General features: G+C 40.8%; 1 protein-coding gene across 1 annotated transcript in view; it reads left to right on the forward strand.

Moving 5' to 3' along the window:
• Positions 1–24321, forward strand: part of GAD1 (glutamate decarboxylase 1) — a 34543-nt gene extending 10222 nt beyond the window's left edge. The window contains exons 4-17 of the mRNA XM_074145961.1: positions 2463–2621; positions 3413–3655; positions 6224–6314; positions 11001–11113; positions 12545–12660; positions 12764–12843; positions 13048–13102; positions 14186–14302; positions 14462–14526; positions 17899–17977; positions 19575–19724; positions 21638–21745; positions 22460–22549; positions 24148–24321. Coding sequence (XP_074002062.1) covers positions 2463–2621; positions 3413–3655; positions 6224–6314; positions 11001–11113; positions 12545–12660; positions 12764–12843; positions 13048–13102; positions 14186–14302; positions 14462–14526; positions 17899–17977; positions 19575–19724; positions 21638–21745; positions 22460–22549; positions 24148–24321 — 1640 coding nt within the window. The remainder of the gene's footprint in view (positions 1–2462; positions 2622–3412; positions 3656–6223; positions 6315–11000; positions 11114–12544; positions 12661–12763; positions 12844–13047; positions 13103–14185; positions 14303–14461; positions 14527–17898; positions 17978–19574; positions 19725–21637; positions 21746–22459; positions 22550–24147) is intronic.
• The last annotated feature ends 802 nt before the right edge of the window (positions 24322–25123 follow it).

Consider the following 25123-nt stretch of genomic DNA (forward strand, 5'->3'; position numbering starts at 1 on the left):
CGTTTTCTGCAGCCGAGTGAGCTGGTGCCGGGTGGCAGCAAGATCCCCCCTTCAGGATTTTTTTTCCCTTTTTTTTTTTTTTCCCTCTCTCCCTGCCCTGGAGGCGCCACGCGCGGTCCCGCGGGCCCCACGCGGCCCACGGTGAGAGGCCCCGTGCGGAGCCGCTCCGAGCCCCGGCTGATCCTCGCCACCTGAGCTCGCTGCCGCCGGCTTCGGTAGATAATAACGGAGCCGGGGGATCCCCCACGGGGAAGAACCGCCGCGGAGTCGTTTGGACAAGTGAGCTCCGTGCCGTCCGCACGCTCTCACTGCCGCCTCCCTAGCGCAGCTCTAGTTAGGCCAGACCCTTCAGCGAAGCTCCGACCTCTCTGAGCCCGATGAGAGCCGAACCGGTGGCAACTGCAGCCTTTCTCGGTTACTGAAGCGCTGCCCTCTCCTTTCCCACCGGAGCCTCCGAGGGACGTGTGTCTGCACGCCGAGAAGAGCGGCCGTTGTGCGGCAGGGAGCACGGCTCTCGGGGGGATGCGGCGTTCTTCTTGCAGACGTCTCCTCTCACGTAACTCTTCCCACTGAGCATCGCCACCAAGAGCCTAGAAAAAAAGACAAACGGAAAAATAAAGCAAAATGAAGCCACAGGACCTGGGGGAAGAGGATCGCTCCGGAATCCAGTCTAGACTGCACCTGCTTCGGTATCAGCTGCTCCACCTCATGAGCAGGCGCACAGCACTCCAGGCGAACAGCACTCGCTGTTGCAGGCGCTGGTGATCGCTGCAAGGACCGGTAAAAACGGTAACAACAAAACTAAAAAAAAACAAAACCAACCAAACAAAAAAACTCACCCAAAAAAAACCCAACAAAAAAACCCCAACCGAACAAAAAAAAACTGTCGTCGATCCTGGACGGCTACGCTTAACTTACAACTTACGCACGAAGAGAGTTTCCCTTAAACAGTTTCTTTCTCGTATAACTCGTATTCCTAAAAGCATCGTAGAGAGAAACTAATTAGTAGAAGATCAATATTAAAAGGCAAAACGCGAGGTATTCACTGAAAGGATGGGCTAGGCAAACTTGCCTGCGAACGACCCTCTTGGAGACTCGTTTGGGTTCCCGACTGATGCAGAAGGGGCTGACGGCCGAGGGCTCCATTTTCCGTGGCCCTATCAGGCTCGCAGCGGGCTCCGAGGCACGGGTGCCGTGCCGGGAGCCGCTCAGTGTCGCTCACATGTCTCCGCACGGAGATGCAACCCCCGGGGTCTGCCCAAGCTGCAGGTGGCCCGGACGGTGGGGGCCTGCCGGGAGGAGCCGGCGGTGCCGGTTCGCCATCGGGTCTCCGGAGAGCGGGGACACGTGGCCGGAGAACGGAGGGCGCTGGAAAGAACCGGCGTCGGGGGACGTGGGCGAGGGACGTTACGGCGTTGGTTTTCCTCCCTGCAAAGTCCTTCTCCCTGGCGGGCATGCCCAGCCGCGACGAGCGTTGGTTTCATTTGTTACTTGTTTTAAAAGAAAACAAAGAAAAAAGGAGGCCGGCACTGCCGCATTGTCTGCTCCAAACATCCAGGCGCGCTCGCTGCAGCCTGGGAGGTCTAAATCCGTTGTCTTCGTTAATGAGGAAAAGCCCAACCCTGTGCGTGTTTTAGCTGGCATGGATTTAATGGATTACATCCTGAAAATTATTTGTTCTCTCTGCCTTGTTAAAGTAGAGGAGTCTCGTTACTGGCCACGGGCCCTGCGTGGCGCCCACCACCATAATTCTCGGGGCGAGGAGATTTATTATTGCTGTTGCACATAACAACAGCAGTTGAGACCGGGTCCTGGGCGCCAGGGCGCAGTCTCTGGTGAGAGCGGAGCTCCTGTAGAGCCCAGGGATGATGAGTGTTAGTATCAAAGCATCTTTTCGGGTGGAAAATCCGCATCTCCTGGGCACGTGCTAGTCCCTACTGACAACGGGAAGGTGGGGTGATGAGTGCTACCGGTGTCCTTAGAGCGCTGGCGCTCTCAGGGCTGCTGTTCCAGAATGGGTGCTTGTTCTCATGCCTTTTGTGCGTGAAAGCACCACGAGGAGAACTGAAAGTGGCCCTGATTTTAATCATACATCATTGCCCCTGTCTGCTAGGTCCATAAACTTCGCCTGCAGGCTGGAATAGCATTGACTCATCCTGAACTCTCTTCCAGCGGCTGATTACTGAAGTGGAATCTGTCTGATCGACTTAATAAGAATTTACCACTGCACTAAATGACGAAAATTTGTTTTTTGCATGGCTGAGTTTTTGCAGTTGATGGCATTTTGAGCTCTCCCTCCTGGAGGCAAATAATCCCCATAAATACTCTTATTCCTGACCTCATTAGTCAGATTCAGAGCCAACACCGCTTTGAACTGTTTTCTAGAGAGCTGCTTTAGATATTTCTAAACATGTTGGGAAGTGAGAAAACTCTGACCTGTGCACCTTGCAATAACAATGTAGGGTTCCTGCAAAGGACCAACAGCCTGGAAGACAAGGGCCGGATCGTTAGCTCCCTGAAGGAAAGGCAGTCCTCCAAGAGCCTGCTGGCGTGCGAGAACAGCGAGAAGGAATCCAGGTTCCGGCGCACGGAGACAGATTTCTCCAATTTGTATGCCAGAGGTAAACACTATTTACAGCTTCTGCTTGCTCCATCTCGGGCAGGTCCCTTAGTAGTCTGCCCTTGCCTCCCTTGCTAGTGCAGCGACGTTCAGACCGTGCTTTTGCTTGGTTGTTCTTGAAGGAAGGTCTCTCTGTGTGTGGTGTGTGTTTGCCGAGGCAATGTGGCCAAGTTTCCTGAAATGCAATCCTATGTATTTTGGGATGATCCTCTGCAGCTCAGCTCTAGCGATGGACCCATCTAGAGATGGATCTCACTCCAGATCCATCCTCCAGGAGAAGACTAGTTTTATAATTTATTTTCTCCTCAGTAAAATATCAATGAAACGGTCTGTGATTGCTGGTACGGGGCCATTGAGGAGGAGGGTGCGGAAAGGAAACCAGCCCCTTTGCGGGATGGGGTCAGCGTTGCAGGAGAAGGGCAGGTGCGGGTTTGGGGTGCTTTAGGCCCCCGGGAAGTGAGTGCCCCGCACAGCGTTAGCGTTGCAGGGCGTGCTTTTGGCCGAGGTGCCTCGGAGGTGTCCCCGCCGTTCACGGGCTCGCCCTGGGCTTGCCCACGACCTGGGCTCGCCCTTTCCCACCGGGCAAGAGGGGCCGGGAGCCCCGGGGGCAGCGGCGGGATTCACTCGCCGGGGGGCGAGCGGGACGACCCGGGACCGGGCGCCTGCCCCGCTACAGCCAGGCTGCGCCGGGACCGCGGCTTCCCCGTCCCGGGAGCGCTGCGGCCGGCCGATGGTCGTTCATCTGCGCCTCTCGCTCAGAAAGCAGGCGCTGACAGCTGGTTTGCCCCGCAGATTTGCTGCCCGCCAAGAATGGTGAGGAGCAGACCATGCAGTTCCTGCTGGAGGTCGTGGACATCCTCCTCAATTACGTAAGGAAGACGTTTGACAGATCCACCAAAGTGCTGGACTTCCACCACCCGCACCAGCTCCTGGAGGGCATGGAGGGCTTCAACCTGGAGCTCTCGGACAACCCCGAGTCCCTGGAGCAGATCCTGGTGGACTGCCGGGACACGCTGAAATACGGAGTGAGGACAGGTAGGTTCTCGCACACTACTCTGAAGAGTCTCTCCTAGGGCTTTTCTCTGGCCCATGGGGAAGGGAGCGGGCTTGAGCCCACGGAGGTAAGACCACACCCTTTCCACGTTCTCGCCTCTGCCTCCCTAGAGGCTCAGCTCCAGGGCTCTCTGGCGCTGGAAATGTCTCTGCTCAGAAACTTCAGCTATTGATGCTCCATCCATCCCCGGCGGGCAGGGCTCGGTGCTGTTTGTGGTGCCCAGAAACAAGTTTTTACGACGTAATCTCTTTCAGTTGATGAAATGCGAGCTGTCTGTATCTCCGGGGAGCAATATCATTAGGTAAATGAGGGCATAAATGACACTGAATTTGCAGTTTTTCTTCTTTATGTTCACCAGACGTTTAATGCAAAAGAGACTGAAATCCTAGGAATCATCAATAAAGGAACCCCGTGGATTTCAGGCCCGTACCCGGGAGCCCCGCCTGTCCAGGTCTTTCTGAATCAGATAGAAATGCCCGTTTACAATCGCTTCTTTTACTGGGTGAGCTGTAGCCACGCTGTAGAGCAAAGTCTGTGCTCTTTTAGGCTGTCTGGCCTGAAATGTTTTGCATCTGTGTCAGAAGAAAGCTCGGTTGGCAGCAAGCCCTGGCTGCTGTACGTACCCAAGCAGGTCAGGAACTGGAGCGGTAACAGGGCGGGGGCCGTGCCTCCCCTCCCCAGTCCTGCTCCAGCGGTTGAGGTCTGCTGAGCTCTGCCCGGCGAGCAGCGCTCCGGCTCGGCTCGGCTCGGCAGAAAAACTTGCCGACAAACGTGGCGGTTAGCTGCCTGTCGTTTCCCATTCACACGGTGCTTTGATTTAGTCAAGAGTCTCAGGGGCATATTTGGATTTTGTGCCTCTAATCAGAGGGAAGCGTGTTTCACTCCCAGCCCCGTGGGCTGTTGAACAGGTGGCCAGCAGCAAAGCCGGAGTCGCTGCGGTCTGCGTGCTTCCACCGTTATTCCGGTATTGATTGCGCCCGGATGTCGAGCCAGCCCAAACCTCCCCTGGAGCTTCTGCGGGACCGGCAGGATCTGTCCCCGGGAGCGGAGATGCAGGTATCCGACCAGGCACAGGCTCTGTTCGAAGCAGGACCTGGTGCAGCTTCAAAGAGATGCTCGGGCTCTCAGGGTGTGACGTCCCAGGACACCCGCCCCGGCTCCCCGGGTTCCCAGGACTCGCGTTCTCTCTCTCAGTGAAGCTCCCTTTAAAAGCCAGCGGGGCTGAATCTGCAGCCCAGCCTCAGGAGACCGCGGGCTCGATGGCAGCTTTGGGAGGTCAGCGAAATGTCTCGTATTTCCCGAACCGTGTCTCGTGGCAAGGGAGCGAAGCGCTGTACAAAGCAAATAGCTAAGCCGGCGTGATGTTTCTGGGCTTCAGCGCTGAGCCGTTTGGTTCCCTGGGGCAGGAGCAGCCCAGTCGCTTCGCCTCCGTGTCCCCCCACTTCCCGCGGCAGCCTCCTCTTCGGGATGTGCCGAGACGTGGCCGCGCCGGCGGGCTCACGCCTCCTCACGGGCCCCGCTGACATCGCTCGGAGCAGAATCGCGTTTATTTCTTTACGTCAAAAGATGCTGATGTTCCCAGTGTTGAGCCAAATGCGACATGACAGGGTCCCTCCGGGCGTCGAGCGCTAAACTCCCCCTTTCGGGCTGGGCTGTCCCCAGCGTGGCATCTGCCTGTCCTTTCCCAAGAGAGCTGAGATAAGGACTAAATCATGACACCTCCCGCCTCCGTCAACATTTTTTTAAGAATTCCACCTCTTCATGCTAAAAAAGTAGACCCCCCAAGTAGTGGGGCTTATTGCTTGTAAAAGCAACTTCGGCTGAAATACAGGAATATGACTGACTTCGGTTTGACAGCAAGGCCTTTGTTTATGAGGTGAATGCTGGCTTGTAGACTGTGTGGGGGAACCGCCCGTGCCGAGGGTCTCTTGAGGGGCTCTCGGCGCCCCGTTGCAGCGGGTCCCCCTGCACTGGGACGTTTCCCGCAGAGGTCCCGCGAAAATCCGCTCCCGTGGGCGCGCAGCTCAGCAAGCGACGGTCCCCTCCGCGCTCCCCCCTTCCTCCCCCATCCCTACAGCCTCATTACAAGCGGATGAGCCTTCCTCTCTTTCTCCATTCAAATGCAAATGACCCCAGCACCTGCAGGTTGTTACTGCCAAGTATCGCTCCCCCCCTCCGAGTTCACAGCACGGCTGAGGTTGCGGGGTCGGGGGGGGCCTCTGGAGCTGGGCTAGCCTGAACCCGAGCCCTTGCCCAGGTTCCGGAGGTGTTTTACAATCTCAAGCGCCTCTGAGGTCCTCTCTTTTAATTTAAACGCTAATGATTCTATGCAGCAGCTCCCTCCAAAGCGGTTTTCCAAGTTTGTAACGAGGCATCCGTGAAAGTTGGTTAACGGTCCCCCCATAAGCAGGACCTGCTTTGAAAACTTCGCTGCAAGTGTGTTAGGAGCGCGGACCCACCGTCTGTGTCAGAACAGCTGGACGGTTTAAAATTGGAACCTGAGAGATACTAGTGGGGCTGTTCTGACTTGCTCTCAATTCTCTTTCCAGGTCATCCTCGCTTTTTCAATCAGCTGTCCACGGGACTGGACATTATTGGCTTGGCTGGGGAGTGGCTGACATCGACTGCTAATACAAACATGTAAGCAGGGTCGTCCTGTCGGTGCCTGTGACTGGTGCTTACAGGGGCTGCCGTCTATTATGGTAGACGTGTACTGCCACAGACTTGCATAAATTTCTTCTTTAAATGACAATTGCTGCATCTTCAATAAAAGCGTGACACATTTTTCTTAATGTGGCAGTAATACAGTGAAAATAGTTATATAAAGCTGAACAGTTTTACATTTCTGATAAATAGAAATGCAAATATCCCAGACCACATGGTAAGTAGAACATGCTGATTCTAAGACAGTACCATGAAATTATTTTTCTATTCTTGGACCTATCTTCTTTATCTTTTCCCGATTTTTTTTTTTTTAAGACTTTGTCTCCAGACTGAGTATTTCTGTAGCTATCCATATGTTAACACTAGAATACAAAATATGTAAAAGTTGATTGTCTTTTCTGCTGTTGACTTCAGACATAGCAGGCTTGGGGCACCACCTTCCCCTGTTCATGTGCTGGTAAAGAAGTGGTTTCTGGGTGGCTTCAAAATGGTTAAAAATGTAGCATAGAAAATTAATTTGATGATAACGGATTACTCATATAAGATTTATTAAAGCTGTGTATAAATAAAGAAATGCAAGTATAACAAAGTAAAATTTTTACATCTAGAACATACCAATGAGGAAACTTTTCCTAATGTTTCTTCACCTCAAAATTAATGAAAGATAGATGTAAATTTAAGGTATTATGTTGAATTTTTGCAACAAAGAGCATAATTAATAATAAAAAAAAAAACCAACCACCAAACAAACAAAAAAAACACTAGCCAGTTTTTGTTTATATATTGATTTGTATATGCTCAAAAATGTGATGGGAGCCTAAATACTTGGCAGGGAACAAACAGCTTTGTTTTAGTCCTGCATTGGATGTGTTTTAACTCTAAAGCTACCTCTGTTTTGGGTAGTTTGTAGCTAATTGGCAGATTGGCAGAACACAGGAAATGTATCTGCAGATTGGAAAAGGAACAGTATTTTCACTGGCCTATCCACGAGTAAATGGTTCATTAAGTATAGCTGATTACTAGCAGCTCTGTGTAGATTACGATCTGGCCTTGTTTCAGGAGGTTAGCAAGAAAGAAAAATACATAAGGTGCTCCAGCCAAAACCAGCCTGCTCTTTGTAACAATCTTCTCAATCAGATCTGCGTTTCCTAAAAATTGGTATGAGACATTCAGATTTAAAAGCTGATTGGGAAGAATACCCAACAACATATATTTTAGTTGTAAAAGAAGTGTTGCAAAGTGCTTTGAAGTGCTTTTATTTTCACACCACAATTAAAAGTGAAAACAAATCTGATTACATTTCTAAAATAATACTTTGCTTAAATATTGTTCCTCTGTCACAAAAATGTACTTCTGAGAGTGTAACTCTGCAAGCCCCTTTTCCTTTGACTAACTTAGTTACCCTTTTGGAATCAGTGAAATTGCACAAATCTGAGAGGACATAATGGAATTCAGCTCTGTAGCAGACACTGATAATCTTACGAAATATTGCCATCATTATTAACATCATCTCACTTACTGACTTTGAAAGAGTAACTTTTTTTTTTTTTTTAAATGAGGTTGCTTTTTCCTTTGGTTTTAAAAGTAAATTGTTAAATAGCTAGTTCTGTAAGGCTAATTTCTGATCCATTTATACTTCAAACAAGAACATATCTTGAAAATATTTCTCTATGAGCATGAAAATTGACTATTTGCTTGTATGAGGTTTAGCAAATGCAAAATAATATATTGTGGTTTTTTCAGCAAACCAAGGTCGACATGATATGTTTTCAAATAATACAGTAATTGCAAGTACGGTTAAAGCAAGATGTTTGTAAAATATGATTCAAAGAACTGACAGAGAAGGTTATTAAAAATAGCCAAATCATCCCTGTGAACTCTGGGGAACACATTATTTGTTTTAAGCAGTGTTCCAGCACAGAAGAGCAGGTTCTGGTGTTTAACTAGAAACTGTTCTAATCTATTTCAGCTACACAAGCATGTAACACACAAGCAACGGTAACACTGGATTATGGTAGGGAATGTTTTCCATTTGCCATTTTTGCTTTTCCACCTATAAACAATACTTAAAATATTTGTGAACAATTAAAAAAATGCTTTTTCTTTTGCAAATGAGTTTTGAGTAATCAAAACATCTTTTAAAATTTTAAATTGTTGTTAGGAAATGTTACTTAAATGTCACTGTGAAGATAATACATTAAATTAAACTAATCACAATAGGCTTCCCACATTGACTTGGAAATAATATATCAATGTGCTATTCATAGCTCAATTGCTAATCATAAGACCTTCAGGGTGGAAATTTCAGAAGTTGCCATTATTCATCCAGCTCTAGGGATATGTAGTAGAAGGCATTCACTCACCATGCACCAGCCAGCTGAGGTTAGAAAGCAGTAATATTATCTGGAAGTTCTCTTTATGCCCACTGTTAGATGAGAGAATTATATTGTTATTTTCAGTGTTACGCATTTATGCTTACGAAAATGTAACATAGAAAAATGATGTAAAATGCTGTATGTTTGTTCTCAGAATGCTTTTTGCATACTGGCAAACAGGAGGACAGGTAGCTAGAGTGATTTGGCCTGGTAAGGCGATTTGGCCTTTAGGTGAGAGCAGAATTAAGCCAGCACTGGCCACTACCAAAAAACCCATTCATTTATTCTGTTAGTAAGGAGCTGAGACTCATGACTCTTAGTTAATTCATAGAAACAACTGTAAAGGTTGTAACTGTATAAGAAAATCTAATCAGCATTTTTTGTAAGGAGATTGATTCTAAAATCGGAGAGTTCCTTCCAAGCCAAACACATTTTCTGCATTTAACTGAATTTTTCAAAATAATTTAATTTTAAAACAAATAAGTTGGAGTGAACTTTAGCGAGATGTGATTTTTAAAATCATGGCCATCATCTAATATAGCTGTATTGGCCTTATCATGTATAATCATCTTCAGTCTTTTATATCTTTGTCAGTCTTTGAAGACTCAGAAAATATTTACATAATAAAATAAAGAAAGGCTGTTTTAGTTGGGCTTAAGTATATTGCAAATTCCCCTCGTGAACACTTGATGTCTTATATACAAAAGACTTGCTTAACATTATATATTTTTTGTTCAAGCTTTCAAGTCTTCTGGGAGGTACGTAGGATCAGTGTGCAAGGTCTCAGGCAAAACGTCAAAATGTGTTTAAACTGGTGGAAAAAAACCCACGTTGACTTAAATGTATCTTGTGTTAGGCTTCGGTGATCTACACACTGCTGAGTTCCTGTTGACTTCAGTTGGTCATTCTGCCTCAATAAAGACTGGTATATATCCTAGACTTGCAGTGCTTAAAACACCACCACCCCACCCCTATTAGCAGACACCAACTGGTTTTTTAATTTTGTCTCTCTGTAAATATTGGCAGCACCCAAACTTCAGATCAGTGTTCAGCTGTCTGTCTCTGGCAGTTCTAATGATAATAAAAGCAAAATAACCAGTATTTTGGCTTCTGAAAATAACGATTCCAACAATTAAACAAATTACAAATGTTGTTTAGTCTTAAAGGAATGTTTTAAAAATAGTGGTGGTGTTTCTCTGATGAACTAAGGACACATAAGGATTGAAGAAAAAAAATTAATATTTTAACTAACCAATGCAGCTGTAGATAAAAGACAAGCTTTTCAGACACATGCTCCTTTCTTCATATCACATCTCCTTAAAGTTTCCCGTACCTATTCTCAAAATGTCATTTTAGTATTAGAGAGACAACACATACGTTTTGGTGAAATTATTCAAGTGGAAGACATCAGTAAGATCAAAGTGTCAGGGTGTCATATTCTTACAGATTCTTCTGGAAACCACAGGTTGATTATTTAGTTTCTATCTGCTTTCTTTTTCCCTCTCCTTTTTTTTCTTTTTTTTTTTTTTTTTTTGGCGCACAGAGCAAGCAGAGTTTGTTTACAGTGGTAGTGATTTATCCATGTACCTTGATCACCAAAATGGTTGTATGGCTGTCACTTTCCATACACTTATCTGTCTGTGACATTAGGGCATACCAGACTATGCAGTGGTTTTTGCCCTCATTAAGTGGATACAATAGTTGACTGCTGGCTTGTTTTTAGTAATTGGTAATTAGAAAATCATCATTTATAATTACTCTTGACAGTTATTGATCACATGGTATTGTAGAAATAAGTTGTCCTTGGAGATCATCAACAGAATAAACCCACATAATTAATTGTATTTAGACTTTGAAGCCCTAGCTCAATACTTCTAATTATGGTTGTATTTAGCTCAGTGAAGTTCACTGTTTTTATAAGGACTTGGCAATATGTTATTCCACAAATGTGGAATTGGCACTTTGGGAAACAAATTTTTACAGTACCATCTTGTACAGCAGTCAGCAGTGCTATGATGGTAAGCATTAGGTCTTATGTTGGTTATATAGAAAGTTGCAAAAGAGCTAGTACTGCAGTTTTTATTGACAATTATTTTCAGTATTGTCTTCCTGAGGGTTTTTGCTTGGGTAAAGGTTGCAGTATCAGAACCTAAATGTATAGGAAAACTTTTAGGAATCTTAGGCATTTTCACAAAGAATCGTAGCCTGGGAAATTTTTGTGTGTTTTTAAAATCTCTATTTGATTTTTTTTTTATTTGTGTGGTTTTTTTTTTCTTTATCCATGCAGGTTTACCTATGAAATTGCCCCAGTTTTTGTCCTTATGGAACAAATAACTCTTCGAAAGATGAGAGAGATTATTGGGTGGTCAAATAAAGATGGCGATGGAATATTCTCACCTGGTGAGTTTTTCCTCTCTGTTTTGGTGGTTTGACTAAAAATTCAAAAGTTAAAATAAACGTAAACTGTATCTGAATGCCCACAATACCACAATATCTGCAACACAAAACAATGCATCAGATGTTTCGTAGTAGGAATGCTTTGTTTAAACATCCCACAAAGATGGTTGGGGAAAAAGCAATTATCTTTGGGTATGGTTATGTATCATGGCTGGACAACATTTTAAAACTTCACTAGAAGCTTTGGTATATAGTTAGGCATTTAAACACCCTTTTTAGGTGCTTAATTTCTGGAGGTGCTGAGCAACCACAATCCCTGCTGACCAATAGTTCTTGAGAATCATGTACTGTCTTCTTTGATGGTCAGTGAGGATTTGGGCTCACAGTCAGAAAAAGACTGTAACTGCCCATCGCTTTCTGGGACATGTTATCTGGGACATAATCTGACTGGATTCACAAGTATGATTCCATTATGCAGACCGGGACAAAATGTCTTCCCGTGAAGGTGATACAAAGGCAGTCAGCAGTGATGGAAAAGACTGGTAAACCATATGGAGGTCCCGGGCCTATGTGTGGACGATGTGGACTCCCAGCAGAACTCAGATTTCTGGGTTTGACGTGGGGGTACACCATCCTGTTTCAGAGGATGAAGGACAATTCCACCTCTTGTTGGAACAGGCCACAAAAAAATGCACACTTTCTCGGTCTCCAGTCCTGTCTGATGGAAAAATACAGATCTTTCTCAGTGTTCTTGTTGATGAAGAAATATTAGAGGAAGAAGTTATCCAAGACTTTACGGATGAGATTCATCTTACTAAATCTTGAGGTCTGCATCGCAGCACTGAACTCATTGTCCTGGGCTCTTTTCAGCAGTAAACCAAGAGAAATAGTTGCATTCCCTCAATTCACATTCTTTAAAAGTAAGTGTCAAAATGGGTTAGCTGAATCATAACCTGCAAAGTGCCTTTTTCCCTTCACTGACTACAAGGAAGCTTAGAATAACTATCTCAGCTGTAGAAATCTACCTTTAAGTCATCAACTTCTATATCTACAACAAGATGGTATAAATCCACCCAGTATGCGACATTTCTTCAGTCAACACTTAGACAATTTTATAAGTTCCTGTTATTCTTGCTGACAAGAAGTTGTCATGCAAAAGCAGCACAACAAAAGCTGAACTTTTTAGGAATGTGTTACAAAATGTTAGTGATTGAAAGAGACGGCGGATAGAAAATTCCAGCTATCGGTATGACTTTCTAGAGGGTCTGTCCCTTTGCCGTTTAGACTGAAGACCATGCATTTCAGACATAGGTTTTTTCATAGCTCACCGCCACTTTCACTGCATAATGCAAATGAGACTTGTATGTCTTTGTTCTTATATGCATTTTTTCTCATTGTGACTATTTTATTATTCGTTCGTTTACTCATTCACAGGAGGAGCTATTTCCAACATGTACAGCATAATGGCTGCACGCTACAAGTATTTCCCTGAAGTCAAAACCAAAGGCATGGCTGCAGTCCCTAAACTGGTTCTTTTTACCTCAGAACATGTGAGTTTAATAAGCTGCTAATTCTTAATTTATTGATGTATGTTGTGAAGATGCTTCATCATTAAACAACCTTTCCATTAAATGTGCATATGTTTTGCTGCAGAGTCACTACTCAATAAAGAAAGCTGGAGCTGCGCTTGGATTTGGAACAGACAACGTGATTTTGATAAAATGCAATGAAAGGTAGGATGAATGCTAAGGTTTTGATATATTAAATGTGTTCGACTGTTAAATTTGTTGTATTGTGCTTATGGACTGGTTCAGTACAGTGTGTCAAGTTGCTAATGGCCTGTTGAGAAAATCCTATTACATTATTTCAGCTGTAGCTAGTATTTCCATATGCACTCCTCAATTTTCTTTGTCTTTCTGTTTCTACAATAATTACAGAGGCAAAATAATACCAGCTGATTTGGAGGCAAAAATTTTGGAAGCAAAACAAAAGGTTTGTGTTTTTAAAAATTAGTACTTAAATGCTTGGCTTAGTAAAATTACCTCTTCCTGTGAAGTCTGAGAGTTTATGTTAAAAGCGAACATTATAATGATATAAATGTTATAATAATATTTTCAGCTGCTTAATTATACATTCAGGTATTATTTAGGGAATTATCTATATGTCTTGCTAAGGTTTCCATTTACTGTTTAAAAAAAGTATTTTTAATTCTTGAAACAAATCTGTATTTTATGACTTTTAAAAATAACTTTGTTTGGAAATATATGAAAAAGAATACGAAAACATGAAACTAAACCTACTTTTGTCCAAACTTTAAAGTTTAGCTAAAACCATCAAAAATTCTACTGAAGTCCTAAAAATTCCAGTAGATTTCAAGTGTGAGGCTGCAGGTTTAGTAAATATAGCCAGGAAGTTTAATCTTTTGAGGCATTCATTGTTATTTCGTGAATCAATGCAATGAAAAATTCATTAATTTTGTGTAAAACCACCAAAGTTAGAACAATCAAGATTAGTATTTTTTTATTTCTTAACTTCTTTATATTTGGGCACTTGATGATATTACAGTTCACATTTTTTTTCATCTAATTCAAAATTGTCTCACTTTGATGTGATAGTTCCACATATATTGCTTTTGTTTTGGATTGCTTTGTTCTGCTTTGTTTTGTTTATAAGTACATAAAGACTAAAGAAACAACTTCAAGCCTTCAAATTGCAACTTATAAGTCACATTTCATTAATTTTCCTTTTTACTGATGTAAGAGTCTCAACTTTACTTGATTATTGCTAGTCTTCTACTGGAGTGTTTGAATATCCTCACTGAAAGAGATTAGACAAAATAATTTTCTTTACCTTCTGACTAGTTTATTTTGTCAAGTTGCAGTACAATAAAAACCGAGTTTGTTCCTACCATGTACAAAATTTGTTAGTTTCTACTGTTGCTAATATGTACTTTTTGGATGGGAAGAAAAACATTTTTAGGCTGGAAAATGGGATAGACACATTTCTAAAATTATTATTTTTTTTCTTTCTGTATAAGCTTGGATTTTGTATTAAATATTATTATTTTTGTTGCAGGGATACGTTCCTCTTTTTGTAAATGCAACTGCAGGCACAACAGTATATGGAGCCTTTGATCCAATACAGGAGATTGCAGATATATGTGAAAAATACAACCTCTGGCTCCATGTAGATGTAAGTAACTAAATTAAGTGCTATTATTCAGGCAAAAGAGGATTCTTTTTGTTTACACGTTTTGTCTTGAATTAAAATATTTATTACTAGATCCTGTGTAAATTAAAATATGTCAGGGTTTTCCAAAACAAGTCTTACTCTTTTTTCTGTCTCTTCCAGGCTGCCTGGGGAGGTGGACTCTTAATGTCCCGAAAGCATCGTCATAAATTGAATGGAATAGAAAGGTACTACATGGTGTTTATTTGTAATACTGTTATTAAAGTACTTTCATAATGTACATGACACTTCACAAACTCATGAAAAAATGAATTTGCTACATTCGGGAGTTTGAGCACTAAATTAAACAAAAGCAAGATAGACAGGAAAGGTTCAGAGTAGGAAGATTGAAACAATACTACAGAAGAAAACAGTGAATTACAGCTGAGTGAAAGGTAAGTTTTCAGCAGATTTGAAGGAGGACAAGGATATTGCTTGGCAAGAAGGAAGAGATTGTTCTATGTAGAGCTTTGAAGGGATCAAAACTCTGGGAATGGGTGAAGGAGGATTTAAGGAAAAAATGAAGTGTGAGAGCTAGACAATCTCTGAAATGTAGGGCTTTGAGAATAGCAGTGAAGAATCCAGAGAAGGTGCTTGAGCATGAATACCTATGATGGGAAGCCATGACATGGTGGGAATTCCTAGAGATTCTCTCCTGAAGGATGTTTGCAGTAATTTCCAGAAAATAAAGGGTATACATTCTGCAAATGAAATTTTATAAATATATATATATGCTTGCTTTTGTATTGCTTGTATATTTATATACACATCAATATATATTTGTGTGCAACAAAGAGAGGAACATATGGTAGAGACTGAATTAGCAGCAATTTTTAGGGGCAAATTTCAGTACCTGTAAGCTGAAAAGGACTGTGATAGCACAGAGCTGGTACAGTTCTACGGTGCCTGGCAGAAAACTGAGGGAGCTTACAGAGAGGCCAGAAGGAGTCACAGATACTCAGCGCGTCTCAGGGTAAAGGAATGTGTGACTTGGTGCCATGTGGGGATGACGTGAAACAAGCAGGAAGCTCTTGTAGAGGCCAGAGTGCAGTCTGCAGAAAAGAGAGTGTGTGTGTACCCCCAAGCACATAACCCAGGTTACCAAGATGCCCACTGAGAGCAGAAGCCAGCCTTTATTAAACAATTATTTGAACCAAATTTAAAAAGGCCAAGCGTTTGTGTTGGAAGTGATAGCAGAGTGAGAGCGTGACCCTCCCCCCAGCCCTTACAATTCAGACTAAGGGGAGTCCCATAAGTAGTACTTGGCACAGATGTTCCCGTATCTGATGATGACAAAGTTGTAGTCTGTAGAAGATGCGATGTTTATAACCCTGCGGGTGTGTTTGTCGTTAGATTTCCTCTGAAACTTCTCTGTCATAAAAGGCTGCCCGTCTGAATAAAAATCAGAAAAGCAATGAAGAATCAGAAATGTCAGATCTTTGCCATCACCGTAGATATCGGTTTCCAGGGAAGCAAAATAAGATTTGAAACAAGTTCTATCCATGTACTCTCAAATCAGCACCAAATTGCTTCCTCAAGTCAACTGTGCTGAAAGCGGGCACTGTGTAAAAGCATAAAATGAGAACAGTGAGCAATGCACTGCCTTAGGCCTTAGGGAAAACAAACTTTCCTAGTGGTGGGCATCTCATACAGTAAGTGAAGAACAAGTACAAGATAAAGAATAATGTACAGGACTGGTAGGTAGATCATGTGGACCCTCCTGTCTCAAGGACAGCAGTGTGTGGTGTGGCAGGAGTACTCTGAAGTAGCAGAATCATATCTACCTCCGCTCAATCTAATTTGCAAGTCACTCACGTCATGGCAACACGTCTAATATGAGGTCAGCATTGGAAAATTTTTTCCTTAAGCTATACAGGTTTGGTCACAGTAGTTTGGCACACCTCTTTTGACCTGAGGTCAACCCAGGGGTGCTAATTAAGACCATAATCTCAAGCAAGTACAGAAAGCAGCAGGCCATGAAGCGTGATATTATTTCTTTTCTAAGTCAGCTGTACGGATCTTCAGAGGTGGGATGGGGCCCACGTGTCCTCCTGCATAATTGCCTGTCACAGGCCCCAGCTGGGGTCTGTGGCTAACAGTCGGGCTAGACTTGGCCAGCCATGGGCCTGCAAGGGCTGGCATGCTGCCACGGTACAGAGTGGGATTGCCTGTGATAGGACAGTCTCTGGCTGGCTGGCTGTGAGGGTAGAAAGTGACATCTTCATGTTCAAATAAACCTTATGCTCCTTGCAAAAGTGGCTTGAAACCGTCTTTGTTTGGAACCCTGAAAGTTGAATAAATAAATGTGCTAAACTGAAACTGCAGAGGTCTCAGAAGGAAATGAGCTGTTATATAAATTTCTATTTCTTGACTACTCCATCTGAACTGTTAGTGAAGTTTTTTAAAAGGTAATTGCCTCCTAAGTCTGAGCTATACCTGCTGGTTTGCACTGCCTAAGCAGGAGATTTTAGAGGGATGGTGAGCTCCTCAGGTACAACACAGGGTGAGCTGTTCTTTTGGCTGAGGGGTGCTATGGACTAACCTAGCGCAGATAGAGGCTGGAATTGTGTCTGGAATCTTTATGGAATTAGTGGTCCTCAGACTGGGGTGAAGGAGTCATTGTGTTGCTCAAAATAGAGGAACTGTGGTTGTGTCTGCGTTCTCTGATAGCAGGGTGTAGAAGAGGAGGAAATAGCTTTGCATTTTCTTTCAACCGCATTGTAAGAACACATGCACAGTCTGTGAAATATGATTATACACTTTCCTTCTCTGGAACACATGGTCAATCAAGGGGACGTTTCGTAATTAATTACTTAGGGTGAAGAGGTCAATGGATGTGCAATGTTGGCACATTTATTTTAGCATCATCATTAAACTGTCTAGGACAGTATGTTAAAAATACAGAACATCTCATCTGTTTGGCTAATAAATTAGGTGATCTTGTGCATCCACATGTGCTTACATGTAAATTTTAAGCTTTACATACAGAATGGTAGGATTGTGATGTAAAATTTTATAGCCTTTTAACAGTCCATGGGCTTGACAAACTAGTACAGAGAAGGCATCTTGTGGCTTTAACTGGAAAAGCAGATAAGCAAGAGGAGTGTCTTTTCCTTTGCTTTCTACTTTTCCAGCAGTTCTTCAGTAAAGAACTGCATTCTCTTAATTCTCTGACATCCCCCTCCCTCAATCAGTACCTTGAATTGATATAACCTGTCAAACTTCTTTTGTTAGTTTTATTAGTGCTATTTCTAGAAGTGGAGTCTTCTGGGGATGAAGTTACTATATCAGCTCACCAGCATAGTCTGACACAAATTAGCTGGTATTAGTAATAATATAAACCAATCACAAGTCTGACATTGCAGTGTTAATGCACGGAAAATTCCTTTTCCAGACAGTATATCTGGGAAAGAAGACACTTGAGACAGTAATAATCTGCATAGTGAATTCATCATGGTCAAAACTCCATACATTTCTAGCTGAAAGCAAAAAACAAAGGTGACTGCCTCAGGTTAAGTTTCTGTTTTCCAAACCTATCTGAATGTGTAATTTTTTTGCAGAGCCAACTCAGTCACTTGGAATCCACACAAGATGATGGGAGTGTTGTTGCAATGTTCTGCCATCCTTGTCCGGGAGAAGGTCTGCCTTATATTTAATAATTAAGCAGTTAAAAAAACCAAAACACTAAATACCAAGCCCTACTTTTTAGGAGGGTAGTGTAAAATCCATTTAGTTTCAAAACTTCTTTTGGAAGGAATAATTGTGTGGATTTACATTGTGTTTAGGAAGTTGTTTTATCTTTTCTGGTTTTTTGTTTTTTGGGGATTTTTTTGTTAAAGTTGTAGACAATATGGGTCAGATCTTTAGCTGTTGAATCTTTGCATGTTCTAATAACAATGCTAGAGCCATGCTAATATAATTGATCTGAACATCTGCCCCATTGTTTCTATGATATACTGACCATACACCCTTGGTTTTAGTAATTGGTCACAGTCTAAACTGCTTAAATAAAAAGCAACTTTTTTACCTTACACAGCGGTTGAAAAGTTTCTCAATTCTGTTGAAAAGAAACCATAATGCTTTTATTATGACTCCATGTATCTTTTTAGGGCTTTTTTTCTAGATTCTTCATTGACATCAATGAAAGCATGACCAGGGTCTTAATTCTTTTAAGCAATATTTATTTTCCTTAGATGATAAAAAAACTCCACATCATGTCATCTGTGGATAGGCCTAATTCTGTTGTCTACTAATTTCTGGCGTGTCAATTGCTGCTAGAAGAGTTAGTTGAAGAAGTAGTTCCCGTGTATAGAACTGGGGTGAAGGAGTTGTGGGTTCCAGTCCTAGGACTGCTGTTGCTCTTCCAGGTGACCCATCTCTAAACCGAAGACTGCAGTGTTTATTTTCCTTTATAAAACACTTCGACATCTATTGCAGGGAAGCACTAGCTATTATTTATGCTAACTGTTGGAGGATTTTGGCAAAATTTTTTATTCTCTAAATAAGAACTTTGGTAGGTATTTTTGTATTTATCAGATACGCCAGTGTCTTCGAGCTTCTTCAAAGAACCACTGATGAACTCTAGAGGAGGTGCTAACTGTTTCAGAAATGTCACATGTGTAAGACTTCTGTGCAATATACAGAAATTTTTTCCTGTGTGTTTCCTTCAGAGATGTTTACCAGTATCTGTAGGTTCTATTGGTCTGTGGACCATATTTGTTTGTAAGAAAAAATGTCTGGTTTAGGTCTTTTGTATTTATTTTTATCACTAATGTTAAGTGTCATAAACTGGACAATATATGAAGTTGAAGCCTCCAGTTACTTTTTTTTCTCTATCTGCTGCAGTGAGAGACCACAGCTTTATTCTGGTGTGTAATTTGACACATCAAAAAATTAAGTCTTAAAATCATACAAACATAAAAACATACATACAAAGTAAAGTGGACAAAGTTAGTATCAAAAACTAAGAATACAAATTAATATGAGAATGTTTTTCCAGGTGTAGGTCTGTGGGTGTATAAAACTACTCAGGGACTTCTAAGAGAACTACCTTATATTATGAAACTATTTTTGTGGCTCAGGTTTACAAAACAAGGTCAGTATTTCATAATTTGGCCCATTAAAGAACAATTCTTCTGTATATATTTTAAATACATTTTTTTATATATTATTAATGCATACAGTTTCATATGCACATATGCCATGTAAGTCATACAATACACATTTTTCATTACAGGGTATACTTCAAGGCTGCAATCAAATGTGTGCAGGCTACCTCTTCCAGCAAGACAAACAGTATGATGTATCCTATGACACCGGAGATAAGGCAATACAGTGTGGTCGACATGTGGACATTTTCAAATTCTGGTTGATGTGGAAGGCAAAGGTAAACAGTAAAAGTTCAGCTCAAAAACCAGAAACATACAGGCCTATGTGTTCACAAGACAGGGGTCCATGTAGTCAAGAAAACACGTTACATTTTTATTTCTTTACCTGCAGTCATCTTATTACTATTCTTCTTGCTCTTCTGCTGACAAAATGGGAATTCAGTTGGGTAACCTGTCTATCGTCTAATATTGTTTTTATAAAAATGAGTTTAAATTTATTGGCAAAATGTACAATCATAACCCAGTTTTCACTTTGGGTGAGAGATGGACAGCAATAGTAAGTAATCTGTGATGATAGGAGATGGTTTCATGCAGATTTCCTCACTATTGAAGACTGAGGGAAGAAAGTAACAGAACTTCAGATATACAGTTACTTTTAAACAGATTGTAGAGTTGTCATTGTTTATTTCAAAAAGTACTTCAGAAAAAGAAACACAACGCTTCAACACAAAATACCTGTAACAATGACTTCAGTAATCAGCACAGGATTGATTACCAGGCTAAGTACATTTCAGTTCAGACTCAGTTCTTCCTCCAAAATAAATCATCTTGGTACTGTAATCCAGGAACGTGAAACTGCTTATGGCACATTAGAACCAGACCGTGACTAGCAACTTTGAAGTGTGTTGTTTGTGGTTCTAATTACCAAGTGCTGACTACAGGCACCATTAAAGCATGGACTGAATGTTCTTCTGAATACCAGTCGAGTACATTTTGTTAAAACTGGCATGTGATTCTACCTCTGCTGTTAGTCACCTGTTAAAATGACCTCACTAAAGAAGTACAGCACTTCACAATAAAGAAAAAAATATACAGTGGAAATCATAATGGATAGGCCTCATTTAAAATTCAGAAGTAGGATATTTCTGGATGTGATTCTTTAAAAATAATATAGAATAAAATTGCTAAGTTGTTCTGCATATCTAGAATTTAAATTTCTCCAGACATTAATTATTTCAGATTTCTGTTTAGTCTTGAGACAGATTCAGATTTCTTGGACCTGAGATCTCTGAGGTATTGGATAGAACCTGTTTCTAGCAGATTGCATGATTATTTTACAAAAATGTTAAGAAAACAAAATATTAGGAGCTGTGGAAATTTTTCCTTCAGCATTAGCCACCATGAGTGATCATACTCTTGTCCTCATAGTGGAAATATATAGCCTAGGTCCAGAAGTATTCTTGTGATTTTAACTTCAGGCATTTTATTCAGTACAAAGAACTTACCCAAATATGCAATAATTTAAGAGTGTACTTGTCTTACCTCTTCATTCATATACAAAGTGTACTTTAAAAAAAAAAAAAACCACAACCCAAAACTCCCCCCCCCCCCCCCCCCCCCGCCCTTAATTTATAAGCAACATTCATCTACTTTTTCTGGGATTATGATCTTTCAAAACAAATCAGATACAACAAAAGATCAGTGGGTAGGCAAATGATTTTCAGGAAACACATTGCAGGCTTTTGTTTGCTGACTTATTAAAATGCAAATTTCTAGCAAACTGTTCAGAGGAAATAAATTACTTCCCAACTCTTACCCTTTCAACTGAGTTCCCATTCCACGATCCCAGTCTTTCAGAAAGAGCTGGGAAGCCAAGACTTAATATTCATAGTATTTTTTTGAAACTGAAAAAGAAAAAGAGCTAAAAATAATCTATTAAAAATATCAAAACTCTTGTTATTATCGTAATAAATTCTTTTAAAATGAGACCCAAACCAAATACTGATTACAGTAAGGCCACATTTAGCCACTTTTGTAGTATTGATTAACTTTACTTTTAAATTACAAGAAATAATACTGCTAAATGTTTCCTGACTGAAAACATTTAAGAGTGAAGCTTATCTGAAAAGATGATTGCATTGGAGTAGGAAAAATGACCATGTAATTAATACTTAGTTTCTTTTTAAAACAGGGTACAGTAGGATTTGAAAATCAGATCAACAAATGCCTGGAGCTGGCAGAATATCTCTACACTAAGATCAAAAACAGAGAAGAATTTGAGATGGTTTTTGAAGGGGAGGTAAGTTTTCTTTCATTTAACCTGTGTATAGGAGCCAAATCTGTATGGAATTTCAAAAACAGTCTTCACACTTCTTACAGTTCTTCAAGCCAGCTATGCAAAACTGCTCTTATTTTCTAAAGACCTACATGACTATTGGCATCTGGGTAATTTTTTGGCCAAATGCATGTGGTTTTTTGCCATAAATGTCAGATTTATGTCCTCTCCTCTTCTGCAGAGGACTTCTCACTTTAGGGCATGAAGACTACCTTAATACAATCTACTCAAGCTGAGATTCCATGTTTTTACATACATAACTGAGACACTGCTATTTTTGCTGTGCATTCTGTTGCTAGTGCCACTGCATAAGCTCTTGGTTGATAGAATAACAAATATACTTCATCTCTCTGTTTACTAAGAAAAGGGAAATTGGGTTGCTTTTGCTGCAATCCTGGAAAACACTTCCTCATAAAACTCCATGAAGATGAAATGTATTTGCACTTCATTAGCACCCTAAAACATTGTAAATGGGACAGTATATAGGGAATCTAAGACAGCAGATGCAACCAGCAGTGCTGTAATCCATTTATTTTGTTTTAACATGCAGAACTAGGAAAATTAATACTATATTTTGTCTTCCATGTCTGTGCTAAAATATGCTACTGACTGGCCTTTAGTGTGTGATTGATCTGTATTATTTTGTTTATCACTGTATGTGTTTGGTTCTTTTTGCAGCCAGAGCATACAAATGTATGTTTTTGGTATATTCCGCCAAGTCTCAGGGGCATGCCAGACTCTGATGAGAGAAGAGAAAAGTTACACAGGGTATGTGGCTTACGTTAAATACAAAAATATAGCCTACTTTCAACCCAAAGTGTTCTGTTTATTAAAAATAATTTATCTGTGTGTTGACTCATGTTCCCAGTTCTGGGATGTCAGTTCTTCAATTGCTTGTTACGACCTTGATATTTGTCCACCTTTGTCTCATACTGAGGCTGAAGTCACGTTTCCCCTATAGAATGAGATACAGAATATACTCAGTGATTATTTGTTTTGTATCACTTCTGTACTCTCAAAAGCAGTATGCATCTTTAAAAAGTAGTGAGGCACAAAGATGTCCCAATCCTGTTTGAATAGGGCAGCATATCAGCAAAAGAAACATGAGGGTAATTATTTGAAAATGCTAGGACAGGTAAAGGACATGGAAACACGTAAGTCCTCAGGTCTATATATAAATTTTAAATGTGCTTGGTTAGTCATGTATTAATGCATTTCCATGAAAATTTACACCCTTTGGGATAAATTTATTTGAAGAAAAAATAGAGGGAAGTGAAGGCATATGGTCAAGTATCATGTTACTTAGGACTTGGGGGAAGTGAAATACAATAATTTTGTAGTAGCATTTTAGACAGACAGAAGTGGAATGAAATACATTCCGGAGACAAAAGAATGATTTTATAGCTGGCAAAATGAATTGCAATTTTTTTCCTGTTTGGGAAGGGAGAAGAATGGGCAAACTTGGGAAGTTTTGCAGAGGATTTTATGTCTGCATCACACTGGGGAAAGAGAACAGAAAAGAATAGAAATTCCTAGGTCAACCAGTGACATGTTAGATAAAGAAATTGTCAAAAAAAGAGAGAAAAGAGGAAGATAAGACTGGGAAGAAGGATGAAATACTTGATTTGACCCTGTTTAATGTCAGAGGATATTATAAAGCATCCTGCAAAACAGTGTAAGAGCTGGACATCTAACCTTGGCTGGCAGAGAGAAAGAAGGTCTGGATGGCAAAACTGGGCTCAGTCAATACCAAATATTAAGATTGTCAGAACATTATTCCTTGTAAATTAAAGTGAAGATGTGAGATTGTAGTAAATGCACGGTACTGCAAAACTACTGGAAGGTTTCCATGGCTTACGCTAACAGAGAATATTCTTTCTGAAATAAATCTTGTCGAAAAATTTCCATTGTGTCCCCGCTTCTCCCCCTACCCTGCCTCTAGAAAATGACTTTCAGAATGCATAATATTCTCATGGAAAACATCCATTACCCTCTAAAAGGTGGTTCTGGAGTACATTTTCATCAAAAGACAGAAAACACTTTTTCATGACAAAAATCTTCAGCACAGAGAAATGGCACGTATGTTTAATAGATTAAATTGTTACATAATGAATACTCTAGGATGCTATTAGTCTCTTAATAAAAAAGATGGGTATTATTGTCAATTTTTCTTTAAATAGTCATTCCTACATATTTATATTTTCAAGCTTTTTTTCTTACAGATCTTTTTATAACAACTAGTGCCTTTCCGATCTGTCCGTTTATTTTTTCCAAATTAAGAAATGTTGCAACATACCAAGAAAGGATAAAATTTTTAATTCTTCTCTTCTCTCTCTCTCTTATTTTTTTATTTTTAAATTATAAAGGTGGCACCGAAAATCAAAGCACTGATGATGGAGTCAGGTACTACCATGGTTGGATATCAGCCTCAGGGCGATAAAGTCAACTTCTTCCGAATGGTCATCTCAAACCCAGCAGCAACGAAGTCTGACATTGACTTCCTCATTGAGGAAATAGAGAGATTGGGGCAGGAGCTGTAGTAAAGTGGTTGAATTATTTATTTCTCTAATTCACTGTTTTCCAGCACTGGCTATTTTTTTTAACCCAGTTCTGCAGAACATGTTTTAAGGAAATTCTCTTTCTGTAAGGTCCAGTCTCCTAAGATATCCTTAAATAAAACAACTATAGGCTACTGAAACATATATGTATTGGTAGATCATAATACTGAGGGAAAATGTATTATCTTGAAGTTGAAGTACTATTGACTCTTACATTGGTCTTGTTTATTGTAGTCAGCAGGAAATTAGTAAGTACTAAAATAGTAAATTAAGAACTCTGCACAGTATATATGTACAGTATAAATAAATATATATAATTATATATATATATACATACACATATATATATATATATAAAGTGGTTATAAACTTAGATCTAAACCACAGCATGTTTTCCACTTTAAGAGAATTAACTTTTCCTTCAACAACTAATGATGTGGATAATGTGCTACAGATTTTCTTCCCAGGTAAAAATAGGCATATAGAAACATTTCTAAAATGTAGGTTCTTAGGAGCTAAAGAAAATGTATAACAGTATTAAATCTTATTGTTGGTGCTTCTCTCACGTACAAAACAGCAATCTCTAACAGCACCTTTGAGTAAAATAGTTGTATTTCCCCTTTAGTGTCACATCAGGGGATAATAGTAGCAGAGTCATTGTAACAGGTATATTATTGCTGTATTTTTAGAAGTTAATTTGTGTAGATTGTGTATATTATTGTTAAATGACTTTGTGTAAAAGGATTTCAATGTAATAGTTTTACAGCAAGATAACTGTTGAATT

Source organism: Numenius arquata, chromosome 3 (genome assembly GCF_964106895.1).
Source record: "Numenius arquata chromosome 3, bNumArq3.hap1.1, whole genome shotgun sequence".
Lineage (NCBI taxonomy): Eukaryota > Metazoa > Chordata > Aves > Charadriiformes > Scolopacidae > Numenius > Numenius arquata.